Source organism: Fistularia commersonii, chromosome 2, assembly GCF_037954325.1.
Source record: "Fistularia commersonii isolate RoL2024-O1a breed Wild chromosome 2, RoL_Fcom_v1.0, whole genome shotgun sequence".
Taxonomy (NCBI): Eukaryota; Metazoa; Chordata; class Actinopteri; order Syngnathiformes; family Fistulariidae; genus Fistularia; species Fistularia commersonii.
In genome coordinates this window covers 2,024,612-2,045,822 of record NC_141285.1, presented here as the reverse complement: position 1 = coordinate 2,045,822, position 21,211 = coordinate 2,024,612, and the positions used below count along the sequence as shown (strand labels likewise).

At 41.6% G+C, this 21,211-nt stretch overlaps 1 protein-coding gene across 1 annotated transcript in view; it reads left to right on the top strand.

The window, feature by feature from the left end:
- Nucleotides 1-20,934, top strand: part of ndst2a (N-deacetylase/N-sulfotransferase (heparan glucosaminyl) 2a) — a 31,463-nt gene extending 10,529 nt beyond the window's left edge. Inside the window, exons 3-15 of the mRNA XM_086163983.1 lie at nt 3,216-4,791; nt 5,422-5,509; nt 5,757-5,911; nt 6,000-6,185; nt 7,995-8,123; nt 8,923-9,105; nt 9,538-9,634; nt 10,141-10,264; nt 13,899-14,073; nt 14,165-14,335; nt 14,515-14,624; nt 15,899-16,001; nt 17,450-20,934. Of these exons, the coding sequence (XP_086020109.1) occupies nt 3,715-4,791; nt 5,422-5,509; nt 5,757-5,911; nt 6,000-6,185; nt 7,995-8,123; nt 8,923-9,105; nt 9,538-9,634; nt 10,141-10,264; nt 13,899-14,073; nt 14,165-14,335; nt 14,515-14,624; nt 15,899-16,001; nt 17,450-17,578 (2,727 nt within the window). The 5' untranslated portion in view covers nt 3,216-3,714 and the 3' untranslated portion in view covers nt 17,579-20,934. The remainder of the gene's footprint in view (nt 1-3,215; nt 4,792-5,421; nt 5,510-5,756; nt 5,912-5,999; nt 6,186-7,994; nt 8,124-8,922; nt 9,106-9,537; nt 9,635-10,140; nt 10,265-13,898; nt 14,074-14,164; nt 14,336-14,514; nt 14,625-15,898; nt 16,002-17,449) is intronic.
- The last annotated feature ends 277 nt before the right edge of the window (nt 20,935-21,211 follow it).

Here is a 21,211-nt window from a genome sequence, read left to right as displayed (position 1 = left end):
CCCCCCCCAAAAAAAAATCTTACATTGTTTTTCATTCTCTATTTTCGCTGTGAAAATGTACCTGTACAGGGAAACTGGTTTCTACACCAACCATGTGACAATAAACACTTTGAATCTGTTCTCGAGGTCATTTAGGCTCAGCTCTTAAGGAAGTGTTATTGTGCACCCACAAATCAGACACGTCTTTTCCAAATTGCGTCTCTTGCTGTCATTGCCTCGTCGGTCTGGCTAGACATGTAATTCTTGCTGACAGTGTAGTAAAGTGAGGTGGCCTGGATGGAATGCTGTTGAGTTGAACGACTGGTGTGACTGCCAAGGAAAAAAGGTGTTGGGTTTTTAAGAATTCTTTTATGATGTTACTCATTTCCATGTGATTAGCCGTCAGATTTCCTGACACGCTCCATTTCGACCAATCTCTCCCACGACAGACTTTAATCATCTTTACCTGATTGTTGTTTCACCTGTTCTTCTCACGGAATATGAATGAAGTTGATCGACCAACACCAGGAGCTGGTCAACCTGAGCTCCGGCTTGTGCATGGGAGGAGTTTGCATGCTATTTCTTGCAGCTTTTGACAATAAAAGCAAGACAGAATAAGCTTTCCGCTTGACATAACCTAACCCAACTCTGACGGATGTTTGACCGGGTGTCTCATTTGTTTTTTTTTTTAGGGTAGGTGGTCTTTTTTCACATTTCTGTATTTCTTTACAGTGGAGTAGCCTAACGAAGTGTTGTTTCTGTGATAATTGAGTTGGGTTTGTGTGGAGAAGCTGCGAGTGATAGGAATTCAGAAATGTTTCATTCCAGAACAGTTCAGCTAACCAGTCCAAAATGTCTCGTAATTTTTGTGCATGAAAAAAAAAACATTTTTGTGTCGCAAGAAAAATTGTATTATGATCACTGAAGCATTCTTTTCCATGTAAACTGCTGCTGATATCAACTTTGTTATGGGATTGGTTGAAAAACAGATTTCAACTTTTGAGGAAAATACTTAAAGTACTAACGATAAATGATTTCTGTTGTGGTTTTGATGAGTTGCTTGTGTGACTGATAGATTTAATATCTGTTGGCTAATATTGCTTTTGCAGTGTAAGTTAGTGTACGTTTGCATCAGCGGTTGTCGGCAGTTAAAATGCAATGGGAATGTTTCTCACGAGAGAAAAGTGACAAAGTACAGAAAATAGAATGGTTACCGAAAATTATCGAACAATACCAGTAGTCTTTATTTTATGATTCATCAATTTAAAGCCACAAAGATTTCAAAAAGATTTAATTTTCCAAAGTAAAAAAAGTTAAATCAAAAAATTCATTAGCTCAGTGCTTGAAATACATGAATCGGCTTTTAGAAATATGGAAAGCAATTGTAATACTTGAATGTAAGGAAAGAAATGTGCCAGTTTAAGGCAAGAAATATTTTAATTTATACAAGATAAATTGAGGTCTTAAATACTTAAAGTGTGATCCAGAAACACAGAAATTATGATCCAGAAATGTTTCAAAAAGAGAACTGAAAGATCCAAAGGAATTAATGGACAGAATTTGATCAAATTAAAAACTGATTAGATATCAGAAGACCTGAATTAATGGTAAAAGTTATAGATTTAAGACCAGTGATATAACAGTTTAAGAACAAAAAAAAAAAAGAGGAAATAAAGCACACAAAATACAAAAAGGAGGCATCAGCATTATGTTTTTTTTCGCCTTTTATTATCGTGTGATTTATTTATTTATTTATTTTTTTTATTTTTTTTTTTTTAAGGATCGTATTTTCTCACACATCTATCAGTTCCTCATCAATCATGTCAAGATGCTTGTCTCAGTTACGTAAGCCCACACACTATAACAATAGATAGACAGACAGTGGCTCTCACTGATTTAAAGAATTCACCACAACAATTCTGTGCTTTATTTTTCTCCACCTTTGCTTTCATACGTGTCATATCTTTTTATCAGTGAACGAGGAAATTAGAAAAAATAAACTATTGATTGTAAACTATGCACAGAATAAAGTAAATAAGTTTGTCATAGCTCATTCTGCGTCTGCTGTCAGAGAAAATGTGAATTAATATACATGGAGTGGTGACTGTAATTAAAAATCATGAGTATAAAAGCTGATATTTCTATAATTTAGCAGTCTGTCAATACGGAGTAAAGGATCAGTCAATGCTGTTTATCAGTAGCTTATATCTTCGATCAGTTTGAGGCTGAGGATTTAGTGAATGGTTCACATATTGAGGCGTTGCAGTGGAAAAGACACCCTGCACTCCTTAATCGGAAGACGTTCAGCAAAGTTCCAAATGCATAATCACTGTGGCTAATTCTTCTCTCCATCGGTTGGTTTTGGGATTCCTTTCTTGCACTTGCTTTACCCCATTTCCTCTTCTTAGTCTTCTTTTGGTTGCTACCTTGCATCTCTGGTAGCAACCAACCCCACCACCACCAATCGTCCCTTTGGTTTTTTTAACCAAATCCATTGGATCTTTGTGCGTTTGCGCTATAAATGGGTCCCAAGAAGCCATTGCTATTAGCTGCCCTTCTGGATGTAGATATTGTCCTCCGGATCGGCTCCGTAGCACTTCTTGCTACTCTTTGAGTCCAAGAAGACCGCTTTGCTCAGTGGTCCTCCAGTGCTCCTCCAGTCAGTCCTCCTGTATCAAATATTTGGCTTTTTATTTGCCTTTTACGGGCATGTTGCGTCACCAAGGGATGCAGAGAACTTGTGCTCTTATTGGTCAAAGCAGGAAAGACGGGAGGTACGTGTTTCAGTACCCGATGCCAGTTGACAAATTCAGGGACAAGGAGCCGCTCAGCGATAAGGCGAACAGAGCTCGCCACAAAACAGGAAGTAAGAAAAGATAACGGTGCGGTGTGAATCTGGACGTTTTTGTTTAGCTTTTCACGTTCAAAATAGCTGTGCAATGAAAAAACATAATGGTATCTACTGGATCTCTTTGGGAACTGTAATTTGCGGAGTCGGCGTACCCTTTTCTGCAAGGGGTTCGAGCAACTGAAAGCACAAATCTGAATGAAAAACTTTTATGTTGGTAACCTGTGGGACGAGTTCTCCCCGCCTTATCCGATTTCTGATATCTTTTTTTTGTTGTTTCCATTTGTCATTGTTTTAATTCCTCCATATGTATACGCATAGCATTGGTTGTATGGTGTTGCAGGTCAGGTCAGTCGAGTTAAAAACTCTCTTTTTGTCTTTTGTCCAGGTGTCTTCACCTGGGATGTCCAGGCTCTGTGGCAGGAGGGCAGGCAGCCCAGCAGCACAGACCCCCCGCTCAGACCCTGTTGAGAAAAAATACAGGCATCTAAAGCAGGGATGCGTGTAGCGCCTACTGAGTCGTAAGAGACCGGACTTGATTCTGAAGGCCGAATTGGTCCCGAAAACACCATCGATTACCTTTTTCCCCCAAACCGGCTGCTCTTTGGTCCCCCTACCCTCCGCCGGTATTTCACATTCCATCTATCGACCCCCCCATCCGTCATCGAAATAGTGATATTTACGGTCCCAAGCGAGACGTTGCGAGAAGGTAATGGATGCTGCTGGCCATGGTGACTTAGTGTAAATGGCTATTCCACAGTACAGCACAGTGCCAGTGTCTACTGTTGGATTTTCCTCCTCCTCCCATCCCTCTTCCACGCCCGAGCTCTGTCTGCCAGCTCCCCGCTGCCGCTCACGACCCAGCCCGGCCTCCCCCCTCCAACATCATGGTAGGCGCCAGCTTTGCGACCCACCTAATGCGAGCTGTCCGCCAGCTGGAGCTTCACCGCCTCATCCTGGCACTCATCGTTTTCTGCTTGCTGTCCATGGCCTTCCTAGCCTACTATGTCAGCAACAACCCCAAAATCAAGGAAGCCCCTCCGTTGCCCTTCAGTGACTGCGGGTTAGAGTTATCTCCGGGACTGGGTCTGGGCGCCGACGGAGGAGAGTCGGGAGTCCAGAGGCTACCGCCGTGGCCCGAGCAGCCGCCGCCCCCGCGCCAGATCCGACAACGTTTCGTGAGGACGATAGACAACTCCAGGACGGAACCGGTCATTCTGGTGTTTGTCGAGAGCATCTTTTCCCAGTTGGGGCAGGAAATTATAGCCATATTAGAGTCGAGTCGCTTCCACTACCGGACAGAAATAGCTCCCGGTAAAGGTGACATACCCACGCTGACGGAGGGTAACCACGGGCGCTACGCACTGATAATCTATGAAAATCTGTTGAAATACGTCAACCTGGACACGTGGAACCGCGAATTGCTGGACAAGTACTGTGCCGAGTACGAAGTCGGCGTCATTGGCTTCTACAAAGCGAACGAAAACTCCTTTCTCAGCGCCCAGCTCAAGGGTTTCCCCCTTTTTCTATACTCACACTTGGGTCTCAGGGACTACCGCATCAACCCCAACGCCCCACTCCTCTACATCACCAAGCCCAACCAGGTGGAGCAGGGCCCGTTACCGGGGGACGACTGGACCATTTTCCAGTCCAACCACTCTACCTACGAACCGGTGCTCCTGGCCAGCACCAAGTCCTTCGAGGCCGTGGCCAACATCGGGCCCGTCTTCCAGCGGGCGCTTCACGCCACCGTCATCCAGGACGTGGGGCTTCTCGACGGCATTCAGAGAGTCATGTTTGGAAACAACCTCAGCTTCTGGCTTCACAAATTGGTGTTCATCGACGCCATCGCCTACTTGACCGGGAAGAGACTGAATCTTTCCTTAGACCGGTATATCCTGGTGGACGTGGATGATATATTTGTGGGAAAAGAGGGGACTCGGATGAAGGTGTCCGACGTGGAGGTAGGTCGCGTTCGTCGTGCGATGGAAAAAAGGATCGCCGTCCCTGTCGTCGCCGCTTCCCGGATGTGTGAACGCCGCCCGTTTTAATTCTCGAGTAAATATTTTACGCCTCGCGCTAAAGTAGATAACGCAAAGAGCAATCGAAGGCCCAAAGCAATGAAAAACATTGGTTGTCACCGAAGCGCCGAATGGTACGGGAAGAATTGCGAAATCTTTCACGCGTCGTTTGGATTCACGTAAGCAAGCAACCATGGAGGCGCGTGCTGTTTTATTTATTATTGTTCTGAATAAAATCTTTCTTTCCCCGTCCAAGCTCACGATGGCTTCACCGAGACTTTCCTCTGCTATTTAGTGTTGCTCAATGGATAGAATTGTTTGAATAAAAACTGAAAATCATTAGATCCATTCAAAAAACAAAACAACAAAGTTTAAGATCTCTATAAACACAATTCAGTCAAGATTGATGTTTAATTCCTCATGAACACAATTTACGCTAACATACATTAACCAAATGTTAAATTGAGGAAGTCTGACGATGTTACCTAATGTGACTTGGTAAACTGATTTTTTTTTATCAACTGCTGAAGAAGAAGAATTTTATGAACCTCACAAGTATCTTTATTTCCAAAGGCTTTGCTAAACACTCAAAGAAAGCTGAGAACGGTCGTCCCTAATTTTACCTTCAACTTGGGATTCTCCGGGAAGTTCTTTCACACAGGTGCGCACTGTTTTATAATAAGTTTCATAATATAATAAGTTTCTTTTTTTTTTTTTTTATTTCATCGTCTTTAGCTGTTAAAAACATCATTTGTCACTGGTGTGTTTAAAGAAAAAAAAAAAAAATCCAGCCAGCCTGTGGCACAAATATTCCAAAAAAAAAAAAAAAAAAAAATTGCATTAAATTGCATTTAAAAAAAAATCTTCAATAGTAGAAACTAACGGTGGATGTTTTCCTGGTTGTGCAGGAACGGACGAGGAGGACCTGGGGGACGACATGCTCCTCCGACACAGGATGGACTTCTGGTGGTTTCCTCACATGTGGAGCCACATGCAACCACACCTCTTTCACAACGTCACCGTCTTGGCCGAGCAGATGAGGGTCAACAAGGTCTTCGCGAATGTAAGACCACCTTTATTTTATTTCTTTTTTTTTTTGAAATTTCCTCCAGATTCAATTCAGAGTTGACGGCTCTCCGTTCCCCCTGCAGGAGCACGGTATCCCGACAGATATGCACTACGCCGTGTCTCCCCACCACTCGGGGGTTTACCCGGTCCACAGCCAGCTATTTGAGGCCTGGAAGCTGGTGTGGGACATCCAGGTGACCAGCACCGAGGAGTATCCACACCTCCGGCCCGCGCGCTACCGACGCGGCTTCGTCCATAGCGGCATCCAGGTCGGTCCCTCTGAGCCCCCGTCCGAACCGCGACGCACCTAATGGGCTTTTTCCGTCCGCCATCCGTGACAGAAAGTGTTTATTGTTAAGTTTTGTATCCTTATTTATTACCCGTCCTCACTCCTGGGCTCACCTTCATCAGTTTTTTCTGTGCTTTTTAATTTGATTTGTTTCCCCGAACGTCATTTTTGCAGTCAGTCGTAATCTTAAAAGCGACCCTTTTTCCAGTCGTCCACTGAAGAAAATCTAAATATGGATACCGTATTTTTCGGACTCTTAAGTCGCAGCAGCCTTAAATATGCCTAATGACAAAGAAAAAAACATATACTGCTCAAAAAAATAAAGGGAACACTTGAACAACACAATGTAACTCCAAGTCAATCCCACTTGTGTGAAATCATAGTGTCCACTCAGGAAGCAACACAGATTCATTTGGACTTGTTTTAAGGACATTACATTAAAAGTTGGATCAGCCTGGAGTTTGTTTTTACACTTTCATTTTAAGTGTGATTCCTAATCCAGACCTCCATGGGTTGATACAATTGATTTCCATTGATCATTTTGGTGTGATTTTGTTGTCGGCACATTCAACTGTGTAAAGAGCAAAGTATTTCATAAGAATATTTCATTCATTTAGATCTAGGATGTGTTTTTTAAGTGTTCCCTTTATTTTTTTGAGCAGTGTATATATATATATATATATATATAAGTCGCACTGGACTATAAGTGGCATTTTTGGGGTCAATTTCACCTTGAAAGGCAAGTTATAGTGTGATGTCCGAGTGCACGTGCCCAACCACGACCGTTTGCTAGTTAAACTTTATCTTATAAGAACAATGAAGCAACCGTGGCTGCGCTTCATCTTCTCCCTCCCAGCGCTCGCTCTCTCCTCCCAAAACACTGATCTGTGGGAATCACCTGTTGCGATAACTCCATATTTCAAACAAAACTCCTGGTATTGTCTGTTTAAAGCTTTCTTTTTCTTGGAAGTTGTCAGCTCTTCTTCTGTCTCTTCACTGGGCCTTTTCCCTTTTGAGAAGAAACTTTCAAAAAGCTCTGTTTTTTTACTTCTTTTTGCTAGATTGTGGGGTTAAATTTTTTTTTTGGGGGGCGCTCAAGTGACCTAGATGTAGCCGAGAGATTCCGGTCATTTTGCAAAATAAAGATAATAAATCGAACGGAAAAGATTGATTATTTATTGGGCGGCCCGATACCAATTGTGGCTGGGGACCACTGCTCTAAACAGTACCACAGGGTTGTTACAATAATAATAATAATAATAATCAGGCTAAATAGGTGTCTGCTGTGTTAACATAACATATTTTGGGACATTGTTGTCTGTGCTGTTGTGTGGCATGAAGCGATAACACTCAGAAGGTCCTCCTGTAAAGTCATTTATATTCATCGCCGTGGCAACAACCCGCCAGTCCTTCGCTAGTTTCTCGCTCACTCCAAACTTATTTCCGCTCCTCGATTACCGTTTTCGGCTGCATGTTTCACTACTTGCAGCTTATAATCTGCAGGATATGAGGGTGTGTGTGCTCAGTGTTTCTCAGTTGTCTTTATACGTTGATGTTTTAACTTTTAAATTTTCCACGGTGCAGGAGAAGCACAAGTCGAGAGCGTGAAAAGCGTGAAATTACTGAATGTATTTTAATATTTAAGTCTCGCCCGAGTATAAGTCCAACCAAATCATGAAAAAAAAAGTGTGACTTGTAGCCACGTTAGGTTTGGATGAACCTGTTGTACAAGGAAATGCATCAAAACGGAGCGTCATTTTACCTGTGTGTGTTTGTTTGTACCATTCAGGTGCTGCCCAGACAGACGTGCGGCCTTTTCACACACACCATCTTCTACAGCGAATACCCAGGAGGCTCCAAGGAGCTGGACAAAAGCATCCGTGGAGGAGAACTCTTCCTCACCATCCTCCTGAACCCTGTAAGAAGAGCATTTATCATTTTAATTTAGAATTTTTTTTTTTTTTTTTAACTGTATAATTCACTACATTTAGATGAAGCCATGTCTGTTTTTTGTTTTTTTGTTGTTTTTTTTTTGTTCATTATTTTGACAATATGGTTGTTTTCAAACAACATTTCCAGTCATTTACCCTCTGGTTTCAAAAAAATTTAAAAAATAAAATGAGATGAGATGAGAACAACTTTATTAATCCTGAAGGAAATTGTTGTGCCAGAGTTTCAAGTAAAAAACACAACAGTAATAGATAATTGTAAGGTGTTATTTAGTAAGTTATTTACCTTAATAAATGTAAGGTAGTTTGTCTTTTAAATGTAAGAGTCAACATTGTCATATGTGCAGTCAGGGAACCTCTTTTGGTGTAAAGTGAAATTCTTAAAAAAGAAAAAAAAATAAATAAAGGGCCTTTTTTAAATTTAAAAAGGTTGGTGCAAAGTAAGAGTCAGCACGAAATCTCCTAAGATTTGCAAATGTGTAAAATTGGCAAGTAATTTCACAAAAAAGAAAACACGAAATCACATTAAAGTGGAAAAAAAAAAGCACTTACCTCGAAATTAGCGTGAAATTAGGGGAGCGTCTAAGCCGCTAACAACTTAAAAACGAGAACCACGAAAAGGCGGAAATCACCCGAAACTCGATAAATCCTCAACTGAACGAGATATGAGACGTGTAAGTATAACAAGGTATTACTTTGGGATAAGTGTTGGAAAAATAAATCTGAAAATAAGGGTTTTTTCGCGTCATTCTTCACGTCTCAACCCAGATCAGCATCTTCATGACTCACCTGTCCAACTACGGCAACGACCGCCTCGGCCTTTACACCTTCGAGTCTCTGGTGAAGTTCGTCCAGTGCTGGACCAACCTACGCCTGCAGACGCTGCCCCCTGTCAGCCTGGCAGAGAAGTACTTCCAGATGTTTCCGGAGGAGAAGGACCCCCTCTGGCAGGTGTGTGTGTAAAAATAAATGTCTATTTCTTTTGCATACCTGGGGTGAAGGGAGCTAAAGGAATCGCAACCGCTTTCGCTGCTTTCGACTGCATTGCGTTTCAGTGGTGCAAATTCTGGGGGAAAAAAAAAGGGGAAAAATGTAATTATTTAAGACAGTAACTGCCGTGCAAGATCTATTTTTTTTTCCCCATGTTTTTTCTCTTTAAAATCCTGGCTCCTAAACACGAACGTGTTTTGCATGATTCAACTATCTTGGCATCAGTTTATCTGCCGCGATTCAAAGTTCTCACAGGCGTGGACGTTTATCGTTTATGTTGACGTGACGTTTGAATGTGTTTTAACCGTTAAATGATCCATTTTTATTCCTTTATCATTGATTTTTATGATTTATTTTCTTTCTTTTTTTTTTTCTGTGTCCGATTGCTTTCAGATCCCTTGCCAGGACAAAAGACACAAAGATATTTGGTCCAAAGAAAAGACGTGCGACCGTCTCCCAAGGTTCCTTGTGATCGGGCCGCAGAAAACAGGTGCGCCGTTTGTTTCCTCCAATGGGAACATTTTCCCATCCTAAATCTACGCTGCTCAAAAAAATAAAGGGAACACTTAAAAAACACATCCTCGATCTAAATGAATGAAATATTCTTATGAAATACTTTGCTCTTTACACAGTTGAATGTGCCGACAACAAAATCACACCAAAATGATCAATGGAAATCAATTGTATCAACCCATGGAGGTCTGGATTAGGAATCACACTCAAAATTAAAGTGTAAAAACAAACTCCAGGCTGATCCAACTTTGATGTAATGTCCTTAAAACAAGTCCAAATGAATGTGTGTTGCTTCCTGAGTGGACACTATGATTTCACACAAGTGGGATTGACTTGGAGTTACATTGTGTTGTTCAAGCGTTCCCTTTATTTTTTTGAGCAGTATATATTCAACTCAGTGCGTCGCACAGATTCGCCGTGAACGCGGAAGCGTATAAGATTTCAGCGGCGTCCCGTCCCCCTGACCTCTCTCTCGTCGCGCAGGAACCACGGCGCTGCACTCGTACCTGAGCCTCCACCCCGCCATCACCAGCTCCTTCCCCAGCCCCGTCACCTTCGAGGAGGTCCAGTTCTTCAGTGGACCCAACTACGACAACGGGATCGACTGGTAAAGCGGCAATAGTCGCCTTCGTGGAGCTTTTCCTCGGGGGGAACGTTCTGGTTTCAACTCAAGCCTTGAAACGATGGAGTTTCTGAACCACCATCGATCTCTATATCTGGAGTTAATGGCTTTTCTCTTTGTTTTTATTCACTATTTTTCACAATTAACAGACAATAGGGAGTTCTTCTTGGCAAGTGATCAAGAATTGCAGTGTGTGTGTGTGTGTGTGTGTGTGTGTTCGTGCGTGCGTGTGTGTGTGTGTGTGCGCGCGCCTGCCTCAGTCATCATGTCAGTCATCAGTGGCATCTTTTTGAACTGAGTTCAAGATTTTAATCTTAAGATAAAGGAAGAATTTTCTAGTGGCAGATTTTTTGTTTTGTTTGTGTCTGTGTCTGTGTGTGTGTGTGTGTGTGTGTGTGTGTGTGTGTGTGTGTGTGTGTGTGTGTGTGTGTGTGTGTGTGTGTGTGTGTGTGTGTGTGTGTGTGTGTGTGTGTGTGTGTGTGTGTGTGTGTGTGTGTGCGCGCGCGCGCGCCTCAGTCATCATGTCAGTCATCAGTGGCTTCTTTTTGAACTGAGTTCAAGATTTTAATCTTAAGAGAAAGGAAGAATTTTCTAGTGGCAGATTTTTTGTTTTGTTTGTGTCCGTGTGTGTCCGTGTGTGTCCGTGTGTGTGTGTGTGTGTGTGTGTGTGTGTGTGTGTGTGTGTGTGAGGCGCAGTTTACAAAGGAGTCTTTGTGTTTTTTCCTTGGTCTCACTTCCTCTAAGGCAACCATGATGTATATTTGATTTTCTTCAGTATTTCAAGTATTGCAGGTTTTATGTGGTTTCATCCGCATTCACTCAAGTGTGCTGTTATTGTTGCCATGATTTAAAACAAACAAACCAGCGCGTTCGTGGCTCCAGTTCCAATTCAAGGATTCAAGACTTTTACAGACGGACGCAAACAACCTTAAAAAGCAGGAGACAACACAATAATACAACAATAGCAGCATCTCCGGGTTAGATATATGACAGAAAAAAATAAGACAAAAAATATAAATGACAAAAGTCATTTTGGCCGAGGGCCACATCAGCATCATGGTTGCCCTCAAAGGGCCACCTGGAATGCTTAACAGCATAAATAGAACCAAATGTCTTGTAAAATAAATGTAACTTCACCTCCATGTTAAATAACTCTGAATTTATGACTAATTCAAATCCAAAATTTTATGTTTCTACATAGATGTAAAAAAAAATATTCACTAGTTGCTCTGTTCCAAAGCTAGCTTTTCGTGCCACCGTCGTAGTTTGGCTTTTAATTCTTGGACAATTTGTTGTTTTTCTGGAAGGCTAACTTTAGCATACTTAGCTCCGTGTTTGGTGTCAAGATGCAAACATAGATTGGACTCTTTGACGCAACTCGGCCTCGTAACACAAAAGACACATCGCTTTTTCACCTTGAAGCACAAACATGTATTCCCATCCTGAAACACTCGTCCATCTGCATCAACGTTTCCTCTCATTTAGGGATCATTTGTGTTTCTCAATTCCACTTGTTGAAAATGGAATTGATGTACAAATGTAGTTTATGGTCAATGCACGCCTTTGACTTGTTTATTTTAAGACAATCAGACCTTTTAAGACGTCACGGGCTGCATAAAATTGTTGTGCCAATTTTGTGCCGTGAGAGATCGTCAGGTGTGCCGTGGAAAAACGCCCACTTTCACCCGATTGGTCCGAAAATTATTTATCCAACGCAAATAATGTGTCTTCCTATGTCTATGTGGGCAGCAAGTAGTGAATTAACCCGTGCATCTGTGTATCAGAGTGATCAGTGACGCTTTGCGTGATACATTTTTAAGATAAAAAGTACTTATATCTGCGTAAACAAACAGGCAGGATTGTTGAAAACTACCAAGACGAGTGAGGAAGCAGTGAAAGCTGCTATAAAGTTGCTGAACTCGTCTCTAAATCCAAACAGCAAAACATTAATACAACCTGCCGGCAAAATCATTGGAGAAGAAAAGCTCGGCTCTGGCGTTGATAAAGAAATAGCCGGTTCTCTCAAATAATACCATATTGATGACATGTCTTCAGATATTGAAAAAAAGTGTCGCACATCAGTGGGAAATTTGCATTGCAACTTGACGGATCTACAGATATCAGATATATTAGATTTCACGCTAAGTAAATTGAGACGACGGTTTCATTCTAATTTGTTAAAAAATGTTTTTGACATATTTATTCAGTGGTGTGCCGTGTGATTTTTAGATTGTAAAATATGTGCCGTGGCTCAAAAAAAGGTTGGGAAACACCGATCTAAAGCGTATAGTTTTTATTGCTCTGCTGAAAGTAGATAGTGACTTAAATCAAATATTTTGTTTGATATTAAAATGGATTCCCAGCTTTGAATTTTTCAAGGAATGGACAATTTACACACGGGACCACATCAATTTTTTTCTTTATTTGTCTACATATATATTGATTTGTTGGCTTCAAACACACACACAAATCAGATTGGATTTCATTCAAATGTTTTGAAGAGATATCAAATTTAATTTAACCTTCAGCGAGCTTTATACCAATGATTTCCCAACTGAGCCCCAACACATTGTAAAGCACGAGCGAAATGTTCCAGTCAGGCTTTTAACACAAACATTTCGATGTAAAACGACGAATATATCTTGATCACAAACCGAGCAACTGAAATCAAAATCTAAATCTAGTTGTTTATCACTATTTCTTTTGGAAAATGGTCTTGACTGATGATATTTAAGCTTCTCTTTTTCTGCAGCTAGTAAACGTTTTCCACTTTGCGGGCCACATTTGAATTTTGAGTTTGACTCATGTGATCTAGTCCAGGGTTCGGCAACCTTTAACACCCAAAGAGCCATTTGGACCCGGTTTCCTCGGAAAAGAAAACACCGGGAGCCGCGATTACTTTTTGACGTCTAAAATAAAGGTACCACTGAATATATAGCTTTTTATTACCTTTACACTTTGTATAAACAAGTGTGAAGTGTGTTGCTTTTGAAATTCACAAAGTATTACGGAAAAAAATTTAATTTTATTTATGTAATGAACTCATTTTGAGCTTTGGGCTTTCAGAGCGTGTAGCGGAGCCTTGACCTGAATTTTAAAAATAAATTAGGACAAAAATGACTGTGTCAGTAAACAATAAAAAATAAATATTTGCAAAATATCTTCATAAATGTTTATTTTACCCGGTTTACGGGACTTCTGCTCCTGAACTTCTGCGCACAGCATCTGCAAATCGGGACGTTATTTTGAGCGGCGAAAAATAATAAATATAATTTTATTTAATATTTCAAGATCACAATAATCTTCCAACTTCGAACTAAAAGTAAAAAAAAAAAAAAGAATTAACACAAATGAAATATACTTCAATTGAATATTTATAGTTTATTTTCCCCAAGCCGCTCGGAGCCGCTGTGTAAAGATGAAAGGGTTGCCGACCCCTGGTCTAGATATGTGAATATGTAGAAATATGTAAATATGTAGAACGTAAGGGAGTAAAAAAAAAAAAAAAAGTGAAAAGCGAGGGGGGGAAAAAAGGATTTATTGCATGTTTCTGTATGGGAGGTTCAAATGTTCACGGTTGTGCTGCTGAATGACAGCTGTTGGTCTGCGATGCCTCCAGGTACATGGACTTCTTCCCATTCCCATCCAACGTCAGCACAGATTTCATGTTCGAGAAGAGCGCCAACTACTTCGCCATGGAGCTGGCGCCGAAGCGGGCCGCCGCGCTGCTGCCGCGGGCGAAGATCCTGTCCGTGCTGATCAGCCCGACCGACCGGGCGTATTCCTGGTACCAGGTGAAGAATTAAATCGATAAACATCGCCGAGGCGACCGACGTGCCGCGGCGGCATCGGCGGCTGAGTTTTCGTGTCGATGCGTCACCGCAGCACCAGCGAGCCCACCAGGACCCCGCCGCTCTCAACCACACTTTCCACGCCGTGGTGACGGCGGACGCCTCCGCTCCCCGGGACCTGCTGCTCCTACAGCAACGCTGCCTTAAACCCGGGACTTACGCCGTCCACCTGGAGCGCTGGCTGAAATACTACCAGCCCGGCCAGGTAAACCTGCCGTCTGAGAAGAATTCCCCGATTTCAGGAAACAGCTTTTTGAGCATCATTGATATAGAAAAGTGGCTCTTGGTTATCTCAACATTATAGGTTTGTTTATATATCCATGCTCTTCCTATTAAGTACTTGATTTTTGATTCTTTGTGTGTGTGTGTGTGTGTGTGTCGTAGCTACACATCGTGGACGGGGCCCTGCTTCGGACCAACCCATCGCTGGTGATGGACGGAATCCAGAAATTCCTCGGTGTCACACCGGTCTTCAACTACACGCAAGCTCTGATGTACGCACCACACACACACACACACACACACACACACACATATCGTGCATGTCGACGCTGCTTCCAGGCATCGCCAAAATACTTTTTTTGCACAGCCCCACGACCTCCATCTTTACTTTCCACTTTCATCCATGCAGTATTTTGTCTTTTATTTATACATATTCTCCAGGATGCTTTACTTATTTTCATTCAATTTTTTTAATATTCAAATTTCCTCTCCACCCTTTTTTTTTCATATCCATTCCCTGCACAAAGCATTCTTTTTATATTTATATGAATATATTTTTTGTATCCTATTGTATATGTTGTACATTTTTTTATGTTTATTTTTATTGTTTATGACCAGGGTAATGTTCCAGAGCCAGATTGGTTATTTGCATTTCTAAATTTGACAACTTTATTACCCTCCACACACTTATTGACCTTTCCTACACTCCTATAAACAGTTCCTATACTCGTGAACAGAGAGTAACACTACAAGTAGCGACCACATGTCGATGTGAAACGGAGAAGGTGGAGATGCTACGTGCAGGAGACGCGGAGAATGATGCTACGATGTTGCCGAGCCAATCAGAGCCCAGGATACAGAACACCACTCTCTGCTTGTTCACCTCAGTAACAATGCTGGGATGATTGAGTTTCCCCTTTGTACAATAAAATAAATAAAATAGGTATTGTATAAGGAAGTCTGGAGTGGAGGTGAAGTATATTAGATTGGTGCAGGACATGTATGCTCGCTGTGAGAAAGTGGTGTCGTGTGCCATAGGCGTAACAGAGAAGTTCAAGGTGGAGGCGGGACTCCATCAGGGATTAGCACTGAACCCCTGCAGTGGTGACAGATGAGGTTAGACAGGAATCTCCATGGACCATGATGTTTGCAGATGACATTGTGATCTGTAGTGACCGCAGAGAACAGATTGTGGAAAACCTCGAGAGGTGGAGGTATGCTCTGGAAAGGAGACGATTTGAGATGTTGAGGTTCTCTTTGGGAGTGATCAGGATGGATAGGATCAGGAATGAGTCCATCAGAGGCACATGTTCGATGTTTTGGAGAGAAGGTCAGAGAAGGTCAGACTGAGATGGTCGGGTCATGGACAGAGGAGGGACAGTGAATATATTGGTGGACGGATGCTGGAATTGGAGGTCTAGAGGAAGACCAGAGAGAAGATTGGTGGATGTAATGAGAGAGGAGGATCCAGAGAATAGGGTTGGATGGAGAAGGTTGATTCGCAGTGGAAACCAACGGCAGATTCATAAACCCTCCGTGTCCACAGGTTCGACGAGAGCAAAGGCTTCTGGTGTCAGCGGCTGGAGGGAGGTCGACCCAAGTGTCTGGGGAAGAGCAAAGGCCGGAAGTATCCGGAGATGAATGCCGAGGTGAACACACACACACACACACACACACACACACACTCAGAAGCCATAAACCATGACATATGTAACGTATATAAATATGTGTGTTTACAAGTACAGGTATATAATTACCCTAATTATGTGTATAAGTAAGGGATTCTTTTACAGTTAAACGTTTATTGGGCAGAAAACAATGGAAGTAATGCACATAAGGAGAATTTTTGCGCATGATGACTCCCGACTGACACTGTGGCTTTTAAAATAATCCAGTATTTTATTTTTAATTTGTTCCTTTTTTTAAAATGTCATTTTAAATTCGAAGATTATGGCGACCTTGTAACATTTAAATAACGTGTTCAAATATTTTTGTCACGCCAGTAAAAGGATGACAGCGCACATTTTTCTCAAAGTATTTTTTTAGAGTATTTTTCTTAGAATTAAGAAATTAAATTAAAATTCCGTGCGGGAAGTAATTTCATTTTCTCCGCAGTCGTTCGTTGCAACACGTTTTGTTTATACATTCGAAGCGTTTATCGTCCCTTTAGAAACGTGTTTCCCTGCACGGTGAAATTCCCTACTTTGCTGTCCGCAGCGCATTCGGAAAAAAATATAAAACGTTATACGACGTTTTAAAAAGTGAAAAAGTGAAAAGAAAGGGAGAGAGCTGACGGTTTAGATCTCAACCAAAGTCTTTCTTAAAGTAGAGAGAAGTCCACATGTGCTGACATGAACCCTTCCACTCGTGTTGAGACGTAGAGGGGAAAAAAAATGAAGGAAAATTCTATAAAAAAAAAGATATTTTTGGTGCAAAACTGTTCATTTAACATTAATTGAATTTATGAGAGAGAATAATTCAAAACATAGAGGAAAAGGAAAATATGCTAGAAAAAATGCATGATGGGAGTTTTTAAATTGGTGTGTGTGTGTGTGTGTGTGTGTGTGTGTGTGTGTGTGTGTGTGTGTGTGTGTGTGCGTGTGTGTGTCTTTGTGGTGTGTGTGCATGTGTGTCTGTCTGTCTGTGTGGTGTGTGTGTGTGTGCGTGTGTGTGTGTGTGTGTCTGTCTGTGTCTGTCTGTGTGTGTGTCTGTGTGTGTGTCTGCCTATGTGTGTGTGTGTGTGTGTCTGTGTGTGCGTGTGTGTCTGTGTGTGCGTGTGTGTTTGTGTGTCTGTTCTTCTGTGTGTGTGCGTGTGTGTGTGTGTGTGTCTGTCTGTCTGTCTGTCTGTGTGTGTGTGTGTCTGTCTGTCTGTGTGGTGTGTGTGTCTGTCTGTCTGTGTGTATGTGTGTGCGCGTGCGTGCGTGTGTGTCTGTGTATGCGTGTGTGTCTGTTCTTCTGTGTGTGTGTGTCTGTGTGTGTGTGTGTGTGTGTGTGTGCGTCTGTCTGTCTGTCTGTCTGTCTGCCTGTGTGGTGTGTGTGTGTTTATGTGTGTGTGTGTGTGTGTGTGTGTTTGTGTGTGTGTGTGTGTGTGTCACAGACACGTGCCTTCCTAACCAAGTATTACCACGAGCACAACATGGAGCTGCTGCGCCTGCTGAGCCGCCTGGGTCAGCCGACGCCGTCCTGGCTCAGGCAAGAACTGCAGAGCGGCAGCGGCCGGAGCTGAGACGAGGCGCGCAAACACACACACACACACACACACACACACACACACACCGACACGCAGATACAACACACACAGAGAGGCTGGCGACTGCGGGTGTGTGTGCTTTTTTTTTTTTTTTTTCGCGATCGGACGATCTCGGGAAACGGAAAAGCCCGGCACGAGACGAAGGCCGCCGCCGCAGAAGACAGCGGAGATTCCCCGGCCGTTCCTTCTCCTCCGTCTGGATCCAGCGCTGAACTGAATCCTCCCAGGGTTCCCCGTGGGTGGGTGAGTGGGTGAGTGGGTGGGTTGGTGGGTGAGTGGACACGAGGTCGTCCAACAGGAGTTTAGCCGCCGCCGCCGCCCGCCTCCGTCTCCCGCGTCGGCCTCCAGCCGACGTCCCGGCTCTGGTCCAGGTGAGCATCTACCTCCACCCTTCAGCTTTCTCAACTCCTTGCTTTTTAATCACTTGGTGCTGCTCGGGTTTTTTTTTTGTTTTGTTTTTTTCTTTTTCCTCCTCCCCGCCTCTTTCCATTTCAAAGCTTCCCCCGTCGACGGCGGCCGGGCATCATTCCGCGGCGTCGCCCTGTCGTTCGTTCCCTCGGGGCGGAACTGGAATTTCGGGACTGGATACCGGTTTGAATGCTGCAATTTTATTTTATTTTTTTATGACTTGTTGCATTTCTGTCATTTCAAACATGACACACACACACACGGATCCCCCGGGAGGATTTTTTTTTTTTTCTTTTTTTTTAATATTCATTTAAAACACCCCGATTAATCGGCGACACATAAAGACTTGGAGGACCTTTAATTTCCCAAAACACGCTTCAGATCCCCATCACCAGAGCCACAACCACACATGTTGTTTTTTTTGTTTTTTTTTGTTTTTTTTTTTTAACATAGCAGATCTTCAAAACACGACGGCGCGCAAAGAGTTTCGGCGGTTTTTATTTATTTATTTTTTCACCAGAAAACGGTGAGAAACACTAGATCAGCTGATCCTGCAGCCGCGGACCAGAGCTTCTCGGCGCGGGTCGTGCAAGACTGCTTTTTGGGGCGGACGGGGTGACAGTTCCACCACATGTCGGTAAACTTCCTTTACAATCCAAGGTGGAATTTCAAGCATCACTACGTGAACGCACACACACACACACACACACAGGTGCACACAGGAAGGATGGACAGGGCCAGTACACGGGCCAATCAGAAGCTGCTGTCTTTGATGTTTTCTGTTTTTGTATAAATGTCAAAAAAAAAAAAAAAAAAAAACATCCCAACACTGTTATCATCTAATAAACACAGATTTGTTGGAAACCGTCTCGCGTCGCCACTCTGCAGCCACGGAATCCGGCGACGCTTCATCCTGTGGCGCAACCTCTCTTTGGAAAGATTGAAAAAAAAAACACGACAAAAACAACAGTTTATGCTGCTATATTCACATCCCTTCAATAATAATTGAAAAAATGATAACTATTATAAAGCATTACCAAATTATAAGGTGTCTCATGGTTGCAACATCTGTCATAAAAAATAAAAATGTTAAAAAACATGTTCTTTGGAGTTCAAAGTGTGACTCTGCACTTCCTGGAAATTATTTCACATAATAATTAATAATGTGACACTCCAGAAGATGGAATCCTAAAATAAATAGTCTCATGGTTGCAACATCTATTATAAAAAATAAAATAAAAATGTTAAAAAACATGTTCTTTGGAGTTCAAAGTGTGACTCTGCACTTCCTGGAAATTCAACAAGTATAAGGCAAATTATTTCACATAATAGTTAATAATGTGACACTCCAGAAGATGGTATCCTAAAATAAATAGTCCCATGGTTACAACATCTATAATAGAAAATAAAATAAAAATGTTAAAAAACATGTACTTTGAAATTCAAGGTGTGACTCTGCACTTCCTGGAAATGAAACAAGTATAAGGCAAATTATTTCACTTAATAATTAATAATGTGACATTCCAGAAGATGGAATCCTAAAATAAATAGTCCGGAACAAGACGATTAAAATGTGATCATTTAACACATTTTCAAATGATAGATCTGGATGACTCTTGAGAACATCATATAATTTTGGAAAAAAATAAAAATAAAAATGTAATTTTGATGCTTCATGTTATCAGCGCCGCTAAATAACAGCAAAGGTAAATATTGTCACGGGGAAATGAGTCCAGTATGAACCAAAAAGATCTTGCATGTTGGCCAGAGAAATGCAGATCCAGTGGGACGTCGGTTTAGAAGAACCTAAAAAAAATCAGCCTACGAACAGAGTTTCGATCAAATTTTGAATCAACCCCCAAACAAACATCCTTGGTTGTTGTGTTTTCCTGTTATAACGCTTAGTGCACGATCATGAGGAACAAAGATGCGCTAAAAATGGCTGATTTTTGAGAAAAAAAGGAAACGCCGAGTACAATGGCCGGCAGGAAGAGAAAGAACACCAGAAACACTGTAATAATTAGGGTCATCTTTAATTCCTTTATGCATTTTTAAACCCATGAAAAAGTTTGAAAAGAGTACAGGATTGGATTTACATGGATTTCAACAGGAAAACATCTGTAAGAAGAAGAAGAAGCAGATGGAGAACCAAGAGAAAACAGAGAAAATAACCTTCTGACTTTGAGGTAGGAGTATTATGTTTTTATATATTGTATTTCACTGTATTATATGTCATGAATGTTATTTGGACGTCATACGGCTTGTCGCAACAACCTTCTTGATGAGGAAACTGCAATCGGAAACACAAATGCGCATTTTTACCGTGTTTCAATGCAACATTGGGGTTTTGAAATTGTCTATACAATATATTTGTAAGGCCAGGTGGAATCAGTGTCACAGGGAAATGGGGGAGCTATTATCTAAATATCAGATAGGAAAAGATCTACTTTATTGATCCCCGAAGGGCAGGTTGTGCCACATTTCTTTTTTAATTTTTATGCGTGGACCAACTAGGTAGCATGTAAATTGGACAAAATGAAAATTAAATTTTTGGCATTTTATTTCAACTTTAAAATCATTAATGATAATATCAATTTTCCGACATTATTTCGTATGTAATCATCCATACAAAAGGAAACAAAGGGAAAAATATTAGGAGTTTCTAAACTCAGTACTGATTGAAAATACTCATAATAAACACAAATAAAAGAGACAATTAAAATATAGCAAAAGACATCCACAAAAATTGCAAAATTAGCAATAACAAGCATAGACATAGACAACAGAATGGTGGAAAAAAAACAGCAAAACAACCAAAAGTATACTTTGGAAAATAGCAAAAATTCATTATTAAATCACATGAAAGCCTGCAAGAAATGGATTTTTAAAAATCTAGAATTATCGATGGAAAAAAAAAAAAGAAACATATCATATTTATGTGTGTATTTTATGCATGTATATAATGGGAAAACCATCTGAACACAGTGATATCTTCACTTCCATATCTTCTGGATCCAACTGAGCAGTGGTTTCGCAATAACTAGAGCTGCTCCAAGACAATCCCAGCCTTAATCTGCGCGCAGCTGTTGACACAAACACACACAAACACACACACAAACACACACACACACTAATATGGAGGACAGAAGAAGAATTCAAATATATAAGTGCAACCCAACTGTCGCTTTGCCCAGAGATCAA